The sequence below is a fragment of the Ornithodoros turicata genome, chromosome 1 (assembly GCF_037126465.1).
Source record: "Ornithodoros turicata isolate Travis chromosome 1, ASM3712646v1, whole genome shotgun sequence".
Classification (NCBI taxonomy): Eukaryota; Metazoa; Arthropoda; class Arachnida; order Ixodida; family Argasidae; genus Ornithodoros; species Ornithodoros turicata.
The window spans coordinates 135,472,611-135,494,474 of NC_088201.1; the positions used below are offsets into that span (position 1 = coordinate 135,472,611).

Genomic DNA, 21,864 nt, shown 5'->3' on the forward strand with positions numbered 1-21,864 from the left:
CTTGCTGCACACTACAGTGATCGCCGATACTTGTGAACGAGCTTTGTGTTCCTCGGTTACCGTTAAGTGTTTCCTGTTAAAAATGCATCAATCGTGTTTGTCTTCTAAACTAAACGGAGGTCACAAGAGGGAGGGGAGGTTCCATGGAGCTGTTATACCTCCATGTGCCTTACAGCTATACAGCGGAGTATGGTACATGTTACCCAGCATGTAAAGGCACAAATATCAAGCACGTAGCTCGCCTTTGAAATGCTATGAGTGACATTCCAAAATAGTAGCATTGAGAGGGTACCTGGAGTTATATGTTGGATGCCCCAGTGCATTAACAAGGTACAATATTTCAGATACGACTCTGGAAAGGGCACCATATGGAGGAAGCTCTAGATCCCCTTGGAAGCTTGATTTGCTTGCCCAGAAAGATGCAAGCCCCATAGGAAAGCACTATTGTGTTCTGTCATTATGAAAGCACTAATGCTTTTTGGAAATCACCATGAGCATGTTTCTTGGCGCAATTTTGTGCTGGTGAGATCTGGCCATGCTTATCGGCTTCAATGCAGAGTGCTGCTGTATATGTCGACTGGGAGAAATTTTGACAAAAAAGCGTGTATTTAGGATATCAGACTTGGTTATTCGATAAAAGTACAGGTAGAAATACCCCGCAGGGAATATTGTGAGCAGTGTTTTGTGTCGACGAATTTGTATGGACAAATAATAGCCTCCACGGGGGCATATAAACACAACACTAGAGTGTCAAACAGCCCATGTAGTCATGATGTCGATACCACTGTCGGGTGTGTGCAGATGCTGCGTGCAAAATTGTGAGCAGGTTTCACTTTGCCGGTTGAGGAGAAAATCCACAGAGAAGTGAAGGTCTCAAAATTTTATAAAGACGCACATGTAAGTACATGTGTAGCTAAAATGTGTGCTCTACCGCTTCAAGCACACCACACCAGAAGGGGAGGGCAAATATGCCAACAACAAACATTTCTGCAATGATGATGTACCGTAATATTAGAAAATATTCAAGGTGACAGCTGCTTGCTTTTATGCTCAAATTTATCATCTGCTAACAGGTGATGTGGCTTTGTAGACTGCCACCGCAAGACACAAAACACAAGGAACCTGGCTGCAGACTTTATCAAAGCAACATATTTCTGGGATGCGATTACTGCCAATACAAGCCCATGGCCATGATTCACACAGTGTTCCCCTTCATTGTGTGAGCAGCACTGTGTATGCCCAACACTTTGTTTCTTTTCTTCCAAATTATCTGTTATGGGCACAGCAGTGCCTGTGCCTCATGCTTTTGAGTTGTTTCTTTGCATTAAATCAATAAAACTTGTTACGCATTTCCACAAGGATTATTATTATTAAGGATATCAACTATTAGTTGTGGAGTACAGATGTGTGTCCCATGCCAAGTGCTATGGAAAAAAGAAATATTTACTACATTGTGCGTGGAGAGACAACTCCAATGCATTGATAGTGCAACAGAGCGGAATTTTATTGGGCAGTTTAGCATGAAAAGCAGAAGCATTAGCTGACACTCTTACTGGCACATGAAGTACCAACACGGAACAGTTGAAATTACTGCTGTACATTGGACATGAAGAGTGATTGAATACCGGAAATGCTGTCTGTTCCACATAACGAACAAATAGAGATCATGAAAAAGGGAACTGTGATGGAAGGACATGTAGGGTGTGTCTGAGCCGGTGCAAAGAGAACCAGTAACAAAATTACCAGTACCTTGAAATATATGTAGATCACAGGGACCTGTTGTTACTGGTAATGCTGTTTGTCCACCTTGTACTGCAGCGCACAAGTACATCGATCTGTCTCAAACGCAGCTATGCTGAGCACAGTCACCACGTGGCAGATTGACATTTGTATCGTCTGTGCTAAATCGTGGGTATCATTATGATGTGACTGCAGATGTATGACAGATCATGAGATCTGAGAACACAGGCATGCTCATTTTTTGCAAGATTTCCTGGCAAATCTCACATGCTATGCATTGTTGACAGCTGTCATGACATTGATGTCATGACATGGTGGCGACACGGATGTCAACGACACTCCAGCTTTACACTGGTGTGATCTGTGCACTTGTTGTGTAGTCTCATATGCTGCAAGGCAAATCTTAAGAATAGAAAAACACGTCCCTGTGTAATCAGGTCACAAGATTTCTTCTATACATCTGCATTCACATACACATTGCAACCATGCCTCTGTTTATCATGAATGCCCAAATGCCTGTAATTTCGTTCTGTTGTGTCTGTCTTCAATGTGTTCTGAATAGCAGTGTAGTAATACTACATGAACCAAACCAATGGCCACTTCTAATACACACTTCACTTCACTGTACTTTCAATTATGTTGCAACTTCGTTCCCCTTACACCAGTACAGGTACGTGCTAAGTGCCCACGGTTCTTCCTTTTTGACATGTCCTGTATATTACCTGATAGCAACAGGTACTCCCATTTCGTACTAGCTCACCTCTGCCTTGACTCACACTCCACCCCTAAATGCACACCAGTGAATGAAGGATGAACGCAATATGGGCATACTACCGTCACAAAATTCTCATGTGATTAAGAGTGTTGTTATCAGCATCATTAGAAATGATTCTAATGTGCATGAATCTGTCACTCGAAAGCCCACAGGAAAGAGTGCCTAGATGCTGTTACAATGCAAGCCACCACGGCACTCATTTACATTTGGAAAGATTGAAGCTTCCTTCCTTCACATCATCACCAGGAGGATATGTAGCGCCTCAAGCATACTAGTTTTACTGCATAACCGGCACAAAATGCCTGTGACATATGATACACCTTCTTATTTAGTTTGTTTCAGGAACGCAGTTCTTTAATGCAATACGTGAAGAAAACTAATTGTCGTACAGATATGTGGCTGGAACGTGACTAACCCTGCTTAAATGCATGAAAAACATGTCATTGTATGAGTAGAAACCATTGCTTCAGGAATATTGTGGTTGCGTGTGCGGAATTTTTCATTTCTTCTAAAGAAGAGTTTCGCACTACCTCTACCTCTGTTTCTTTTTGTAATCCTGCCCCCTCCCACTTTTTTTTGTAATGCACCCATACGGGTACATAAAGTTCAATAAAGTGTATTGAAATAACTATATGCCCTTCATGTGTGCCAACATAGATGTGTTTGCTCAAAATCTGTGAAACTGTTGTTGCTGTTGGGTGCCGTTAACTTGCAACCATCCCCCCCTCACCATACGTCACCTATTAATTTCCAGAATACACCAGCTGAAGACATCGCATGTTCATCACTGGATATTGAAGTTAGGTGGTCAGCCATGCAAAAACATCTATGTTATTTTTCTGCATATTAAGCAATGTCCCACATTTCAGCTCCCAGACTTTGTCATTGATGATGCAGTACGCCGCGTTCACAAAACTAATATACTGTCTGGTTGTATAGCTTTGTGCTGATATAGCTGAATGAATATGTCTGCTTTCGCAAAGTTACAACTGCCAAAGTGTCTCAAAAGATAACAGAAAATGTGGAAGAAAGATATACAATCCTGTATTTCCTAAAAAGTAATAGCAGCACATTGTAGATAAGATGCATCTGATTTCAAGTGTCATTCTTTTCTTTATATGAGCTTATTTGCATTGCATTCATTTGTCCATTGCAGCCTTCCACGTACTGTCCAATACATATCAATACAGAAAGCTAGCAGACAATGATCAGTGCTGCTGTTTGCTTTGATATTCCACGGTGTTGTTTCTCAAGAAATAGCACAATCTCTCAGCACACAGTTGTGCTGTTTATAACTGCGTAACTACGCAGTGCACAAATGCATCGGGTACATGCACAAATTTTTCAGAGCTTTACCATCTGTATTTCAGGCTGTCTGCAATACAGGACAGTCTAGAAAACTGGGAACAGTCAGAGAACTATAGCATGACTTAAAAGCTAAAAAATAAAATTCTCAAGAACGCTGTATAGAGCTGCTGATGTAATCGTGCAATACCTTAATTTGCACAATTGGACAGTGGCAGTTCCCAGAGCAGCCTTGCCAAAGGAAAAGCAGAGGTCACACGGGCCTCTCGTGTGATTTTACTGTCAAAGTTCAGCTATCTGTGTCAAAGGGAAGTGGTAACTGCAACTGCATCACCATAGAAATTCTTCCTGAACAAAAAGCCTAAATTGAAAGCCTCAGCTGGCATAAGCTGTGGGGAGTTTTTAGGCATTGGTGGTGGCGATTGTTTGGCATGTAATGGTGCAATGATAATGGAAGTGAGGATGTTTACAATGCCAGTATGAAGTCAAGAGATGAGCTCATAAAGAATGAGCGCAGAAAAATACACAAGTCCCTGACCAGGTATGTAAAAGTGTTTCCTCAATAATATATGACTCTGAACAAGCAATCACAATGCAAATAACTGTATGGATTGGCTTGTAGCTGATGTTGCAGCTGTTGTTGTATGTGTTTGCCTTTGTCCATTGTATGTTTGATCCACCCTTGAAGCACCATTATTGAGACAAATAAAACCTTCTGTACGAGATATTTTATCCATTTTAACAGCAAAGAGAAGATTGTTTGTGTTTTGTGTATGGTGGTCTCAATAAACAACAAATTCTGAATGGCTCGAATCTATTGTAACGGCACTAAAGTGTGCCCTTTTATTTTTGAAGATATGGCATCTGCGATGTCAAGTGCGCTCAATATATGACTGTAGGCCAAGTGTGTACATTCCCATTATATTAAGTTCCAGCAAGTGACAGTCACAGCACAGCCAGTCTTTGTTAGCTGAACAGAATAAATCAATTCAGTGCTTGATGATTTGTACAGGAATGCTATATGCAGAGATAAAGGAGGTCACAATTAACCATAGCACCGCACTGATAGAACGACAGGAGGTCACGACACTGGCAACTTCCACACAACTCACAGGCAGGGGCACCCTGGGTAACACAACAAAAACAGCGCTAACACACACACACACACACACACACACACACACACAGGACGCGGATGTAAACAGGACTGCACCGTTCGTTTTCCGTCGTGCGCCAGAACAAACGCAGCCAGCGAAGCGATGCTTTAATGCGTTGCAGATTTGTGACACCTTGTAAAGTACTACGTCAATTTCTTGAAACCATAACACTATAAAAGTTATGCGTGTGGGAGTCCGATGCAGGATATGGCCACCCTTGCATCAATGGTATTGCTGTTTACTTACAGGCAGCCTACCGTGATGATGCGCCTGCACACATGCACGCTACGCACATGACACCTGGGGCCCTATTCCGAGGTGCCTCGCTCGCGCAATCGAGTCGTTTGCAAGCGACGGCACGTGGCGTGTGATGTCATCGAACGACAGCGCCGAGAATTTGGTATTCCAGTGCTTCCAGACGAGCCGCGCGTGAACGATCCTGTCGTTTGACCGATGCGCACTCTTGTTCAGCGGGGAGAGCTCAGCAGAAGGGAACGTGAAAAAGAGCAACTTTCAACACGAACCACCAGAAGACAATGGCAAAGGGGCAAGGGTGCAGGCGGCCAGCTGGTACATGGTGAAATTCTTTTTGGTGAATTGTTTTTTGGTGAATTGGTTCATGGTGAATTTCTCGGGTTCCAATTTTTTCACCTACAGAAGACGACTGCCGCCTGGTTCTGACCCTCATAAGCTAGCAACGTGTGTAATGACTTTTTTTTTTTTTTTTTTTGCTACATTCTGTAGCGGCTTCCCGCTCTAGCAAATTTTCCCACGGCTGACAGTGAATACATGCAGTGAAAAGCAGTCGGAGGTGCGAAAGGCAAAGGCAAAGGAACCACTGACAACTTCCCAATCCGTTGAGCAGCTACCACATGTAGTTCCGGACCACCGATGGTGTCGGTAGGCGAAGCGATCGAGGCGGCGGGAACGATACCTGCCACTTTTGGTATTTCGGGTTACGTCTAACGACCGCGCGCTTGGGTTATTTACTATCGTTCAGCCCGTCGACGTGTTCAACATCACTGTCACGCGCATCCCAGATGACGACGACAAAGCGATTGCACGAGCGCGTTCGCAAATATAACTTTGTGCATTTGAGATAAAAGCAAACATAGGCAATAAAGGACGACGCAAAAAAAACAAAAAGAAACAAGCTGTGCTTGTTTTTCTTTTTTTTTCGTATAATTTCCTCTATCTGCGATGGATTCACCGGTACGCGCTTCACGTCCCACCTCGGAGCAGTTTCACATTGTGCTCGACTATGTGGGGGAGCCCGGTAATCTCTTTACTGGTGGGCTGTCCGCTGGCTACACATCGCAAGACAGAAATAGGGAGTGGTGCGAGCTGGCTACACGTTTGAACGCCAGCGGTGGTGCAGTGAAACTCGTTGAGAGGTGGAGAAAGGTGCGTAAATTAGTATCAGATACGAAACACCAACAAAAATCTCAAAATTCGCGGCAGCAGTGACGACTGCAATATCCCCGTCATCGGCCCTTGGGACAGCGCGACCCACTCCAGGGCGACCTTACGTCATGTAGTTGGCACTTTTGAGGCGACAGGCCTTAGGAACTCATTATGACCCCACCAGCTCTCTCGGACATTTCCACCATCACAATCACGTTCATCATCGCCATCGCCGCTCCGATCATTCCCGTCATCTCTCATTGTCATCACTCATCATTGTCACCACTCATATTAGAACCCCTAGCTATGGGGTAGCTTTCCACTCATAGAGTGGAAAACCGCCCCCCTGCATCATCAGAATATATATGTTGTTTTTGTTGCAATATCCCACTACTTGATTGAAGTTGTGTTCAATGGGAACTTTTAGACGTGGACCAACTGGAAAAGCGCCACCAAAGCCAAGGCAGCTCGCATCTCACGTCACACGCGGGAGACGGGAAAAGGTCCCCCACCGAAAGAATCGCTCTCTGAGCTGGAGGAGCGGCTCGCCTCTGTGATTAGGCAAGTGGCGACGACCGGGATGCAGGAGACTCGGGATACGGGCACTGCCGGCCTCGGAGTCCGCGTCAACGATCATTTATATGGCACCGCCCGAGGCGGCTTCTGCCTCACAGAGCGATGAAGGCAGGTCAACGTGCACATAGGTTCCGACCGCGTTGGCCTCGATAGCAGCCACACGAAGTAACTTCAAGCCATATCCGTTGAATGCTCTGGCTACTCGACAGGCCAAACGACTGGGTCCGAGAAATCGCTCGTGCACCGACACTCAGCCGATAGCATCGTTCACAAGCGACACGTTTAGAGGGCAAGGAAATACCAAATGCTCGGTGCCGTCGATACGTGACATCACGCATCACGTGCCATCGGTTGCAAACAGCTCGATTGCTCGTGCGGTGCACCTCGCGACTGAAGCACGCTATCGTTAGACGCGCCGTCGGAATATCAAAAGTTGCATGGGTCGTTCCCACAATGTCGATCGAGAGCGAGCGACCCTCGCCTACCGACAGTGTCGGTGACGCGCAATCGGTAGCTCGGAATAGGGCCCCAGGCTTGAAAGCGTAAAAACACGCTGCTGACATGCCCCAGCGATCGAAAGGCTATCTTGATCGTTGCAATTCACCACACAGGCCGCACAACAAACGATAAACAAGCGATGGTCCATGGAGGTGCAGTTATTATACGCAACCACAATCGACGACCGAACACTGACAAAAGTACAACGATCGCCTCCACGAGAATACGTACTCCTGCCTCTTCAATAACTTGCCAAACGCGCTCTTTGTACATTGTTTTAGCGATCATATTAACAAACACAAGGGCAGGCTTAACCGCCGGCTACTCACACACCATCACGCAACCACCTGTAGCAGCGCCGCCTGAACTCTTCTTTATCAACCTCACACTCACAGCAAAAAAAAAAAAAAAAAAAAACGGACATCTTTCTTTTCGCGGCCCTTCCGTCGTCTTCTAATTTCTCCCTCCCCTCAACCATCCCGTGACAATGTGAATAATGCGCATGCGTTGTGGTCAAAGGCTTCAGAGCCGGAGAGATCACGTGATCAACTTAAACCAGACGCCGCTAAACCAGTGGCTAAGTGTGACTGGTGAATACGGGCACTAGTCTTCTAGTAAAAGCTAGTTAGCAGAGCGTGGTTTCGATCCACGAACCTCTGGGTTATGGGCCCAGCACGCTTCCGCTGCCCACTCTGCTTCTCTTCCTTTTCTCCTTTTTTTATAACGTATTATCAGACAGCGCTTCACTGGCGAAAGGCAGATTGGTCCATAATGGAGCGAAAGCATCACGGACGCAGTGTCTCTGTTCAGGGAGATCACGTTCTCAGATACTAAGAACATTCTTGCGAATATCAAGAGGGATATTTAGATGCTCAGCCTTTTAGTAAAAGCTAGTTAGCAGTGCGTGGTTTCGATCCACGGACGTCTGGGTCCACTACGCTGCCGCTGCGCCTCTCTGCTTTTCTTATTCTTTCTTTTTTTTTTTTTCTAATGTATTATCAGACAGCGCTGTACTGGCCAACGGCAGATTGGTCCATAAGGAAGCGAGACCATCACGGACGCAGTGTCTCTGTTCAGGGAGACCACGTGCTCAGTTACTATAAGAACATTCTTGCGAATATGAAGAGGGATATTTAGATGCTTAGCCTTTTAGTAAAAGCTAGTTAGCAGGGCGTGCTTTCGATCGACGGACGTCTGGGTCCACTACGCTGCCGCTGCGCCACTCTGCTTTTCTTGTTCTTTCTTTTTCTTTTTTTTTGTAATGTATTATCAGACAGCGCTGCACTAGTCAACGGCAGATTGGTCCATAATGGAGCGAAAGCATCACGGACGCAGTATCTCTGTTCAGGGAGATCACGTTCTCAGTTACTAAGAACATCCTTGCGAATATGAAGAGGGATATTTAGATGCTTAGCCCTTTACTAAAAACTAGTTGGCAGAGCGTGGTTTCGTTCCACGAACCTCTGGGTTATGGACAAGTACGCTTCCGCTACGCCACTCTGCTTCTCGTGTTCTTTTTTTGTATAGTATTATCACACAGCGCTCCACTGGCTAACGGCAGATTGGTCCATAAGGGAGCGAAAGCATCACGCACGCAGTATCTCTGTTCAGGCAGACCACGTGCTCAGTTACTAAGAACATTCTTGCGAATATGAAGAGGGATATTTAGATGCTTAGCCTTTTAGTAAAAGCTAGTTAGCAGGGCGTGGTTTCGATCGACGGACGTCTGGGTCCACTACGCTGCCGCTGCGCCACTCTGCTTTTCTTGTTCTTTCTTTTTCTTTTTTTTTTGTAATGTATTATCAGACAGCGCTGCACTAGTCAACGGCAGATTGGTCCATAAGGGAGCGAAAGCATCACGCACGCAGTATCTCTGTTCAGGCAGACCACGTGCTCAGTTACTAAGAACATTCTTGCGAATATGAAGAGGGATATTTAGATGCTTAGCCTTTTAGTAAAAGCTAGTTAGCAGGGCGTGCTTTCGATCGACGGACGTCTGGGTCCACTACGCTGCCGCTGCGCCACTCTGCTTTTCTTGTTCTTTCTTTTTCTTTTTTTTTTGTAATGTATTATCAGACAGCGCTGCACTAGTCAACGGCAGATTGGTCCATAATGGAGCGAAAGCATCACGGACGCAGTATCTCTGTTCAGGGAGATCACGTTCTCAGTTACTAAGAACATCCTTGCGAATATGAAGAGGGATATTTAGATGCTTAGCCCTTTACTAAAAACTAGTTGGCAGAGCGTGGTTTCGTTCCACGAACCTCTGGGTTATGGACAAGTACGCTTCCGCTACGCCACTCTGCTTCTCGTGTTCTTTTTTTGTATAGTATTATCACACAGCGCTCCACTGGCTAACGGCAGATTGGTCCATAAGGGAGCGAAAGCATCACGCACGCAGTATCTCTGTTCAGGCAGACCACGTGCTCAGTTACTAAGAACATTCTTGCGAATATGAAGAGGGATATTTAGATGCTTAGCCTTTTAGTAAAAGCTAGTTAGCAGGGCGTGGTTTCGATCGACGGACGTCTGGGTCCACTACGCTGCCGCTGCGCCACTCTGCTTTTCTTGTTCTTTCTTTTTCTTTTTTTTTTTGTAATGTATTATCAGACAGCGCTGCACTAGTCAACGGCAGATTGGTCCATAAGGGAGCGAAAGCATCACGCACGCAGTATCTCTGTTCAGGCAGACCACGTGCTCAGTTACTAAGAACATTCTTGCGAATATGAAGAGGGATATTTAGATGCTTAGCCTTTTAGTAAAAGCTAGTTAGCAGGGCGTGCTTTCGATCGACGGACGTCTGGGTCCACTACGCTGCCGCTGCGCCACTCTGCTTTTCTTGTTCTTTCTTTTTCTTTTTTTTTTGTAATGTATTATCAGACAGCGCTGCACTAGTCAACGGCAGATTGGTCCATAATGGAGCGAAAGCATCACGGACGCAGTATCTCTGTTCAGGGAGATCACGTTCTCAGTTACTAAGAACATCCTTGCGAATATGAAGAGGGATATTTAGATGCTTAGCCCTTTACTAAAAACTAGTTGGCAGAGCGTGGTTTCGTTCCACGAACCTCTGGGTTATGGACAAGTACGCTTCCGCTACGCCACTCTGCTTCTCGTGTTCTTTTTTTGTATAGTATTATCACACAGCGCTCCACTGGCTAACGGCAGATTGGTCCATAAGGGAGCGAAAGCATCACGCACGCAGTATCTCTGTTCAGGCAGACCACGTGCTCAGTTACTAAGAACATTCTTGCGAATATGAAGAGGGATATTTAGATGCTTAGCCTTTTAGTAAAAGCTAGTTAGCAGGGCGTGGTTTCGATCGACGGACGTCTGGGTCCACTACGCTGCCGCTGCGCCACTCTGCTTTTCTTGTTCTTTCTTTTTCTTTTTTTGTAATGTATTATCAGACAGCGCTGCACTAGTCAACGGCAGATTGGTCCATAATGGAGCGAAAGCATCACGGACGCAGTATCTCTGTTCAGGGAGATCACGTTCTCAGTTACTAAGAACATCCTTGCGAATATGAAGAGGGATATTTAGATGCTTAGCCCTTTACTAAAAACTAGTTGGCAGAGCGTGGTTTCGTTCCACGAACCTCTGGGTTATGGACCAGTACGCTTCCGCTACGCCACTCTGCTTCTCGTGTTCTTTTTTTGTATAGTATTATCACACAGCGCTCCACTGGCTAACGGCAGATTGGTCCATAAGGGAGCGAAAGCATCACGCACGCAGTATCTCTGTTCAGGCAGACCACGTGCTCAGTTACTAAGAACATTCTTGCGAATATGAAGAGGGATATTTAGATGCTTAGCCTTTTAGTAAAAGCTAGTTAGCAGGGCGTGGTTTCGATCGACGGACGTCTGGGTCCACTACGCTGCCGCTGCGCCACTCTGCTTTTCTTGTTCTTTCTTTTTCTTTTTTTTTTTTGTAATGTATTATCAGACAGCGCTGCACTAGTCAACGGCAGATTGGTCCATAATGGAGCGAAAGCATCACGGACGCAGTATCTCTGTTCAGGGAGATCACGTTCTCAGTTACTAAGAACATCCTTGCGAATATGAAGAGGGATATTTAGATGCTTAGCCCTTTACTAAAAACTAGTTGGCAGAGCGTGGTTTCGTTCCACGAACCTCTGGGTTATGGACCAGTACGCTTCCGCTACGCCACTCTGCTTCTCGTGTTCTTTTTTTGTATAGTATTATCACACAGCGCTCCACTGGCTAACGGCAGATTGGTCCATAAGGGAGCGAAAGCATCACGCACGCAGTATCTCTGTTCAGGCAGACCACGTGCTCAGTTACTAAGAACATTCTTGCGAATATGAAGAGGGATATTTAGATGCTTAGCCTTTTAGTAAAAGCTAGTTAGCAGGGCGTGGTTTCGATCGACGGACGTCTGGGTCCACTACGCTGCCGCTGCGCCACTCTGCTTTTCTTGTTCTTTTTTTTTCTTTTTTTTTTTGTAATGTATTATCAGACAGCGCTGCACTAGTCAACGGCAGATTGGTCCATAATGGAGCGAAAGCATCACGGACGCAGTATCTCTGTTCAGGGAGATCACGTTCTCAGTTACTAAGAACATCCTTGCGAATATGAAGAGGGATATTTAGATGCTTAGCCCTTTACTAAAAACTAGTTGGCAGAGCGTGGTTTCGTTCCACGAACCTCTGGGTTATGGACCAGTACGCTTCCGCTACGCCACTCTGCTTCTCGTGTTCTTTTTTTGTATAGTATTATCACACAGCGCTCCACTGGCTAACGGCAGATTGGTCCATAAGGGAGCGAAAGCATCACGCACGCAGTATCTCTGTTCAGGCAGACCACGTGCTCAGTTACTAAGAACATTCTTGCGAATATGAAGAGGGATATTTAGATGCTTAGCCTTTTAGTAAAAGCTAGTTAGCAGGGCGTGGTTTCGATCCACGAACCTTTGGGTCCACCAGGCTTCCGCTGCGCGATTCTGCTTTTCTTGTTCTTTTTTTTTTTGTAATGTATTATCAGACAGCGCTTTACTGGCCAACCGCACATTGGTGCATAAGGGAGCGAAAGCGTCACGCACGCAGTGTCTCTGTTCAGGGAGACCACGTGCTCAGTTGCTAAGAGCATCCTTGCGAATACGAAGAGGCATATTTAGGTGCTTAGTCTTTTAGTAAAAGCTAGTTAGCAGGGCGTGGTTTCGATCCACGAACCTCTGGGTCCACCAGGCTTCCGCTGCGCCATTCTGCTTTTCTTGTTCTTTTTTTTTTTTTTTTTTTTGTAATGTATTATCAGACAGCGCTGTACTGGCCAACCGCACATTGGTGCATAAGGGAGCGAAAGCGTCACGCACGCAGTGCCTCTGTTCAGGGAGACCACGTGCTCAGTTACTAAGAACATCATTGCGAATACGAAGAGGGATATTTAGGTGCTTAGCCTTTTAGTAAAAGCTAGTTAGCTGAGCGTGGTTTCGATCCACGAACCTCTGGGTCCACCAGGCTTCCGCTGCGCCATTCTGCTTTTCTTGTTCTTTTTTTTTTTTTTTTTTTGTAATGTATTATCAGACAGCGCTGTACTGGCCAACCGCACATTGGTGCATAAGGGAGCGAAAGCGTCACGCACGCAGTGTCTCTGTTCAGGGAGACCACGTGCTCAGTTACTAAGAACATCATTGCGAATACGAAGAGGGATATTTAGGTGCTTAGCCTTTTAGTAAAAGCTAGTTAGCTGAGCGTGGTTCCGATCCACGGACGTCTGGGTCCAGTACGCTGCCGCTGCGCCATTCTGCTTTTCTTGTTCTTTCTTATTTTTAATGTATTATCAGACAGCGCTGCACTGGCCAACGGCAGATTGGTCCATAATGGAGCGAAAGCATCACGGACGCAGTGCCTCTGTTCAGGGAGATCACGTTCTCAGATACTAAGAACATGCTTGCGAATATGAAGAGGGATATTTAGATGCTCAGCCTTTTATTAAAAGCTAGTTAGCAGAGCGTGGTGTCGATCCACGGACCTCTGGGTTATGGGCCCAGCACGCATGCGCTGCGCCACTTTGCTGTTCATGTTCTGTTTTTTTGTAATGTATTATCATACAGCGCTGCACTGCCCAACGGCAGATTGGTCTATAAGGGAGCGAGAGCATCACGGACGCAGTGTCTTTGTTCAGGGGGACCACGTGCTCAGTTACTAAGAACATTCTTTCGAATATGAAAAGGGATATTTAGATGCTTAGCCCTTGAGTAAAAACTAGTTGGCAGATCGTGGTTTCGATCCACGGACCTCTGGGTTATGGGCCTAGCACGCTTCCTCTGGGCCGCTCTCGTTTTTTTGTTAACTTTTTTATTGAGGATAAAACCGTGCTATGTACATATCACACGAGTCATGCACAACTCATTTGTGTCGTCTCGCGTGTAGAGCTCCCACTGGGGCGGTTTGCTTTTGTGGGGTGTCTGTTTCGGGCCTCTTGCCCAGAAACCTGTATAGTACCGGCTAACCTGGCAGGCATCATGCTGTGGCTCCCCTATAACGAGAACCAAACCATGAACTGTCCAGTGCTGTCACAATTTTTCCTTAAAGGGACCATGAAAAGATACTTGACAAACCCACGATCATTGTTAGTTAGTTCCCCTGTACTAAAGTATTCCCTCTGTGAAATATGAAGTTGAAAATCGTACAAATAGCGAAAATATTGTATATTTACCACAGGCGTGAACGGCAGCTGCTACGACCCGCCTCCGAGGCGAACTGGCCGTGACATCATACACAGAACATGTTGCCGATTCGCGGACGGGCTTTTGCGAGCAAAGTGTAAATTTTTCAAACAAGCTTGCATACTTTGTCATGAAATATGTTTTAATTTGAGTTGGAGACAAGATTGTAACTAACCGTTGACACAGAATCCTACGAGAAATGTAATATAGCCGTTGACTGACAGCATGGTTACCGGAGCACGTTTTCCTCTTTGCAGCGGCGGTGGTTCACAGTTGGCTGAGAGGATTGGATGGCGATGACGTAAGCCCACTTCGAAGGCATATATCCAGCGGTCACGCCCTGCTATTTTTGTCTGATAACTACGCCCCCGTTGTACTGAATACGGTTAAAAGTCGATGTGTGTACGATAGTGATGGATCTTGAGAACGGTTTCCTGCAGAGTACTCGGAATTCTCGAAAATCATTTCATGGTCCCTTTAACTTGCTCCAACTTTCTGACCAAACTGGTGACCCTTCCTCCACAATGGAATAAGACCACAGCACACCCGTCTTAAAATACCACCATAGTGGCATGGGCGTCTCTTGGCACATCACAGAAGCTGTTCTTCCTCTCCATAGAGCATGCATAGCCGACACCAGAAGAACCTGTTTGAGAACTGTATCCGTGCACCCTCCAACTTCTAGTCCTTTCAGCGCTTCCCAGGTCAAGTGAAAGTCTAGTCCAAGAGATGCCATTAGGTCAGCCCAGAACAGCCTGGCGTTTCTGCACTCCAGAAAAAGGTGACTTAGCGTTTCGGGCGAGTCACACACATAATCTGTCAGTCTCCGGTAGATCAAAACCTTTCTCCTTCAGCCGTACATTGACAGGTAGGATCTCAGCGTGGAACTTCACAAAAAAAGTCTTTTGTAGCCGTCGGCACGGGCAGTTTCCTAACGCTTTGGAAGACGTGTTTGTATCGTCCTTCAGTGATTCCTGCTCTATACAACGGTGGCGGAAACACTTTGGCGATGCTGTCCCAGTACAGCCTCTTGGGTTTCACTGTTTTTAGGTACTCCCAGCTGAATTGGCTCTCGAAGAACCGGATAGGCTGTGCAGTTTCCCTGTAGAAGGCCAGTCCTCCGTTGTGTTGCATAAGCGGAGCTGTAGTGACAAGCCACGGGGCGAGTTGCGGAAACCCAATGCTCTGAAGAGCACAGATGAGGAAGTCATCTGTGGTGTCTCTAAAAAAACAGAAACACTGAACTTGGATTTTCATACCCGCGTTCACAAGACGAAAAGCTCCGGCCTCTTGTGGCCAGTATAGGTTGGACCTTCATATTTTTTCAAAGGTAGAAGACCATATGAATGTGGCTGTTGGTCGTTGAAACTTCCCTGTTGCGGCTTTTTCCACTGGAATAACTCTTGCCCAGAACAAGAAACTTAGGTACGCCACATCATTACACAAAAAAGTCCTGTTGAAGAGTGAGAGCACCCTGCCATTGTGAGCGTCCAGTTTTGGGCGAATGGATGCTACTTTTGCATCCCACTTTTGGGTCGAACATCTGTCGAAGTCCATGGGGACCCCTAGGTATTTGGGTCCTGCCTGTGTCCATTTCATCCCAAGGAAATCTTGTGGTTTGTACAGCCAGTCCCCTAGCCATGCACCAGATGATTTATGTAGATTGACTTTTGCACCGGAGTATTGACAGAGGATGTGCAGTTGTTTCAAAACCTGTGGTATTTCGTCTTCTTTTGTACAGAAGAACGCAACGTCATCGGCGTAGGTCAACAGCTTTACCGCCCTTTCTCCAACGCGAATACCTTCTATTTGCGGGTTTTCCATCACTGATGTGCACAGCGGCTCTAAGTACAGAGCGAAAAGCAGTGGGGACATTGGACATCCTTGCCTTACGGATCACGAGACATTAATTTTATTTCCGATTTCCTTATCGATAACCAACTGGCAGGTTATGTCTCGGTAGCATGTCTGTACAAGGTGTTCCAGCTCCTTACCGACACAGCATTCCTTCAACAGCCAAAACAGATAGCGATGACATACTCTGTCGAAGGCTCTGCTGAGGTCTACTTGTACTACTGCAACTTGAGTTCCACTTGCAGTACCCTGTTCGCAGATGACTCGCATTTTATGAAGATTCGTGACAACCTTTCGTCCTTTTACACCGTAGCACTGATACTGTCCCATGACTTTCCACAAAACGCTGTCGAGTCTTTTAGCAATGATTCTAGCCAATATATTACAGTCATTACAGAGAAGACTGATCGGACGATAATCTGATACCTTGAGGTGTTGATCCTTGCATTTGTTTTTTGGAATGAAGACTGTGTGGCATTTCCTCATGGACGGAGGCAAAAGACCAACCTTCGCAACATCGTTGTAGACTCTCGTGAGCACTGTACACAATTCGCTCGCAAAAGTCTTGTAAAAAAGTGTACCAATGCCGTCGGGACCAGGAGCTTTATTTTTTGGCATCTTCTTTACCGCCCACTCCACCTCACTAGCCTGTATAGCTCCCATACCTTTTTCCCTGTCTTCTTCTGAGAGTTGAGGCAGCTTTCCGCGTACTTCAGTTGGTTCTACGAATTCCTCTGCCATGAACATTTTAGTGTATTCTCTCTCAAATACATCCCGGACATCTGTGTTCTTGTGTTTCACGGAGTCACCATCTTCGACTGTCAGAATAGCATTGCTCTGAGCCCTCTCCCGTTCAAATCTTCGAAACAGTTTCGTTGGCTGCTCTTCCTTTTCCAGTGTCTCTTTCCTGCTGCGAACCCTGTAGCCATGGTACTTCTTTTCCATCTCGTTTAAAAGTGTTTGTTTTGTTTCTCTAATGATGTCCTGGTACCTTCCGGGCATTTTCTCTTCCTCCCTAGTTAATTCTCTAAGGGTGTTCATTAAACTTTCTTGTTCCTTCTTACTATGCCGTGCTGCTGTTTGCGATTGTTCCACGGCTATTAGCTTAACCTCTTGCTTAAAAAGCTCCCATTTCGTTGCCTCATTTCCTTCTTCTTCAAACAGCACTTTTATCAGTTTCCTCACGGTCTCTATAAAATCCGCACTTTCCAGAAGCCTATCATTCATTTTCCACAGGTCTCTTTGCTGATTTCGATCCCACTTGCTTCTAGCGTTTCCTTTTAACGTTGCACTAACCCAGCCGTGATCACTGAAACATACGAGTTTAACGATGTACTCTATTTTGTATTCGTTATCTCATGATACGTAGATGCGATCAAGTCTGGCATGGGATGTCCCTTGCCAGTGCGTAAACTGTACACCCGTGCGGGGTTGACTTTCCGCAACATCTCGTAGATCATAATCTCTTAGAACACTTTGTAGTTCTTTCACACTGGTGTCACTGTGCGGGCGCGTGTATGTGCAGTCCTCACTCTTCATTACACAGTTAAAATCGCCACCGATAAACACAGTGCACGGTATCTCCACGAAGCGACGAAGAGTACGAAAGAAGTGTTTCCTTTCCTGTACTTCATTTGGGGCATACACCGAGACTGCCCTTATCAACTGTTTCCCCCGTATGAAGTCGATAGCTGCTATTCGGCCCGTTTCTTCCAGATTATGGTCCACAAGTGATATATTATCAGACTTCTTTAGCATGACCGCTGTGCCCGCACTTCCTCCTATGCCTAGCGAGTGAGCCACATAATAAGAGCAGAGGGGAGGCCTTCCCTGTGCGACCACGAGGACTGTCCCTCCGAACACTTTGAATGGTGTGGCAAGCTGTCGACAGTTATTCCTTTCCCTAATCTGAGCTTGGCCGACCTTGTTGTAGTGTACACTTCCTCCATGCATGATCTTGCCCACTTGATTTTTTCCAGCTCCATGATTTTTTTTTCAAATGGTTCAAACACATTTTTTACCTCCTCGTCCGGAACAAATACCGGCAGCCAATGCAGCTTCACTTACACTTCTTTTACGTTTGGATCGATGATGTGGCATTGCTTGCCATTCACTTGCAGCGCTTTTAGATTGACTAATTTCTGCTTCGACAACGAAGATTGCAGGGTCACCACCAACACGTGATTCATCTGATATACTCCTGCGCTGACAACCTCTTCCTTTATGTTGAGCACCGCTTTCAGTCCTTCCTCGAAATGTTCCCCTTTACAAGGCCTACCTGTGATGTCGCCATGTAGGAATATGGTATTAAGCGTCGCTGTACCAGCAGGAGGCGGTGGGAGAATTAACTTGTATTTCGTAGAACCTTCTAGCGTAGAATCATTCGTGACACCGCGGCTAGGCCTAGCCATTTAACCCTCCTGTGCGGAGCTTGACATCCTGCGTCCTTTCGCTACGAAAGCCGGAAATAGAGCAGCACGCTTCCGCTGCGCCACTCTGCTTTTCATGTTCCTTTTCTGTTTTCTTCTTCTTTTTTTATATAATCTATTATCAGACAGCGCTGCACTGGCTAACGGCAGATCCCAGTAAACCAACAATGACCTGTGGACGTCCCCAGAACGTTCAGCTCCGGACAATAGAAACGTCCTTCGGACATCCTTTATCATCCCTGGGACGTCTGTGGGACTACCTGTAAACTGCCAAAGTCACATCCCAGGATCTCCTGAAAACGTCCTTATAACGTTCCGAACTATATTTCACGGACCTGAAATGGATCTTTCTCCCATACTGTGTTTTCTTTCATGTCGTGCCCCGAATGCTGGTAAAATGACAGATACAGGCATCTGGTAGACAGACTTGCTGAAATGTTAAACAAGCCTGAGCAATGGCTAAACACTGGAGACTATACAAGACAGCTATCCTGTGCAGTCTTCAGTGTTCACCACCTGCTCAGGCATGTTTATCATAGATTGTCCAGTAGCTTGCCTGTACGTCAGTTCATCGGTTTGTTCTACTCAACTCTGTTTGCACATCAGTGCCTATCTGCAGCACAGGCAAGCAACATAACATAACAAGACTCCAAAAGTTTTTTATTTTATGCTGCACAATACGAAAACACTTTCACTCTTTATATTGTACTTAAAAATATTTCACTTTGACTTGACTTAGTCACACACCGTTGCCTGGTTCTCTTGATTTAATGTTGAGACACATCTTCAGCTGCCGATTGTTTTGATGCAGATTATTTGGCGTCTCTTGATACTGCACTTAAAAATGTTTCAGTCTTGGCTTGACTTAGTCGCGCTGTCACACACATTTATCTGGATGATATTGGAACACATCTTCGGCACCTCTTGATATTGCACTTTAAAATGTTTATCTCTTAACTTAGTCGCACACAGTTCCCTAGTTCTAGATTTAATGGCGAGATGCATCTTCGGTTCTTGATTCCTTTGGTGCAAGTTCTTTGCCGTGGCGTTTTCCGCCTTTTTTGTCGCAGTGTCCACTTCAAACATAATAGTGGCACGAAGTTTTCTGTTTCGCTTAATGGCATATTGGGTCAGATGCAAGATGAGACCACACATAAAGCTCGTCGCAGTCATTGCACAGCTCGTGCTCGTTGCCCGCAACGTCGCGCTCCTCAGCGCCCAGGAAACATACGCTTTTAGTATGTCACACCAACCTGCCCAAGTTTTAACCTGATTTCATATAAAACATACACACAGGCTACTTCAAAATCTTCCTCTTGTGCGACGGCCATAATCCACACAAAGAACACGTTGAGTACTGGCTACGTTTCACGGAACAGCACTGCATATGTGAGGCCGAGCCAAGGGGTTCACCATACTGAAATGCCAACAGCTATAATACCCTCGGCTAGAACTAGCCAGATCCGCATGCTCACCTATCCAAGTCACAACTGACTTTACTGAACTTTGCTTTGCAACTTTGCTTACTGAAAACACTTAAGCACTGGCAAAGTGGCGTTCATTATGACAGCCGCATAACTGGAAGGAAAGGACTCGACTTGCCATAAAATTCGGCGGTGCAGTGAGAGTGGCGCAAGTGACCTTTCTCCGCATCTGTAAAACATGGCAACTTTCAGATCTTTTCTCATAACACTCCTGTGTATATGCTAGTTAATCGGGCATAAATGATGTCTGGAGTCAATGATAGAAAAAGTGCAAGCGGACTGTACTACGACACCTGTACCCGAATGTATTGTTATCACCGAAAAGAAGAAATTCACACCAGTGGCAATGCTGCTTTACGTGAAGATAATTTGGTCTTACCAACAGTCGGCAGCCCAGTTCATCTCGAAGCTGTAACACAGGACAGAAACGACGAGTGATAAGAACTTACTGCTTTTTCACTCGTCGTCCTTGTCTTGTGTTGCTGCTTTGAGATGAGCCGTCAGCACCAACTACCCACATTGCTACTTTAGTATCTGCAATCCTGTTTCGTGCAAAAAGTACAGTTTATATGTATATCAGCCTGATAGCCAGTAAGAAGTGTTGCTGCTCCTACCTCATTCTGAAGGACTCTTCGTGGCAGATGAGACTGGATCCATTCTTGCCTCATCCGAGGACAAAATTACATAAACGTAGTGCATATTGAAGCGATAAACTGGGAATTCAGTTTCAGTGAGAAAACCTGTAGAAAAACTTTTCGCAAAAGTACACGTAAACGTTTTCCTGCAACAATCATATGCCACATACCTCTTTTCAGTAGCTGGCCCTTGTTCTGCATGATTCGTAAGCACCCTGCAAGTCTCCTCCATTTGTATGACAAACTGCAAGCTACAAGACAATTCATAACAAAGCCAATTCAAGCACTAGCAGGCTACACAAAGTTCAGATAAATAATAGTAACCCCATGGGAGAGAAGCCTGAGCAGGAGGGCGTGGAGATTACCCAACAGGTAGCCTGCACTTACGATATTTTAGACAACAGTAATAACGGGGAGTAGAACCGAGATAAATATGTACATAAATATCGAATCACTACTACTTACCAGCGTAATTGCAGTCCTGCGCATCGCTTGTAGTTGCTTCCGACTGAGCTGGTGCAGAAGTTGTAACACAAGCAGTTGTACATAATGCAGTGCCTGACGACTGAGATTCTAAATATTCACGTTTTTGCCCGTTTTGAAGAGTTGAAAGACGAAAACTGCGAACCGACGAGCCCGACGACCAACAGCAACGACATTTCAAAACACGTACTGATGCAGATGGCGCTCGGTCTTGCTCCTCGTGTCGACGACGAGGCCATTAAAGTTTCGGTTTCAAACTCAAGTGAAAATTGTGCAAAGTTCGATTCCGGTACTCTGCGCGAATGTTTCTGGTATATGGACCCAACAAACAGTTGGAAACCACTTGGCAATCAAGTGGAAGCACTTTACTCTGAACCAGAGACGGTTTACTCCACTTCAAACCACTTTGGCATACAAATGGAACCACTTCGGAATCCAGTTCAGATTTTCACCTGGGGGAGATCACCCACCGTAACCACCATTGTGATCTTTAAGGTTGTTTCATACAATTTTACTGTGCGTCTTTCAATACGTTTTCACCGTCTTTGTGCGACCTGACAGGGCTGTAGCGCCATGTACAACATCGAACACATATATGTGGCGTCACCAGAACTCTCTGAATTCAAAGCAGTAGTAGTAAGCACTGATTTTAGTAAGCGGGGTTTGTGCTGGCTCACCGTTTCATGCTTGCACTATCTTCGCAGCAGTTGGCAGGCGGGTAGTTTCACAGTCAAAATACTTCCCTCAACTCAGCGCGAGGCATTTCAACATTATTAATTGATCCATAACTTAAAAACCCGGGACTAGGGGACAAAAAAACGACAAACACAGACAACG

The 21,864-nt window shown here is 45.6% G+C and overlaps 1 protein-coding gene and 1 long non-coding RNA gene across 2 annotated transcripts; one reads left to right on the forward strand and one right to left on the reverse strand.

Annotated features, from left to right (window-relative positions):
- The first annotated feature begins 6,177 nt into the window (after positions 1 to 6,177).
- Positions 6,178 to 7,063, forward strand: LOC135385599 (uncharacterized). The gene is made up of 2 exons (XM_064615023.1): positions 6,178 to 6,381; positions 6,809 to 7,063. The coding sequence occupies exons 1-2, from the start codon at positions 6,178 to 6,180 to the stop codon at positions 7,061 to 7,063; spliced, it is 459 nt and encodes a 152-aa protein (XP_064471093.1).
- A 12,421-nt stretch (positions 7,064 to 19,484) lies between these two features.
- On the reverse strand, positions 19,485 to 21,030 carry LOC135369428 (uncharacterized). Its single transcript, XR_010415092.1, has 3 exons — positions 20,715 to 21,030; positions 20,524 to 20,660; positions 19,485 to 20,078 (listed from the first exon to the last, which is right to left on the reverse strand). It is a non-coding gene; the product is annotated as an uncharacterized LOC135369428 (long non-coding RNA).
- Positions 21,031 to 21,864: the final 834 nt, after the last annotated feature.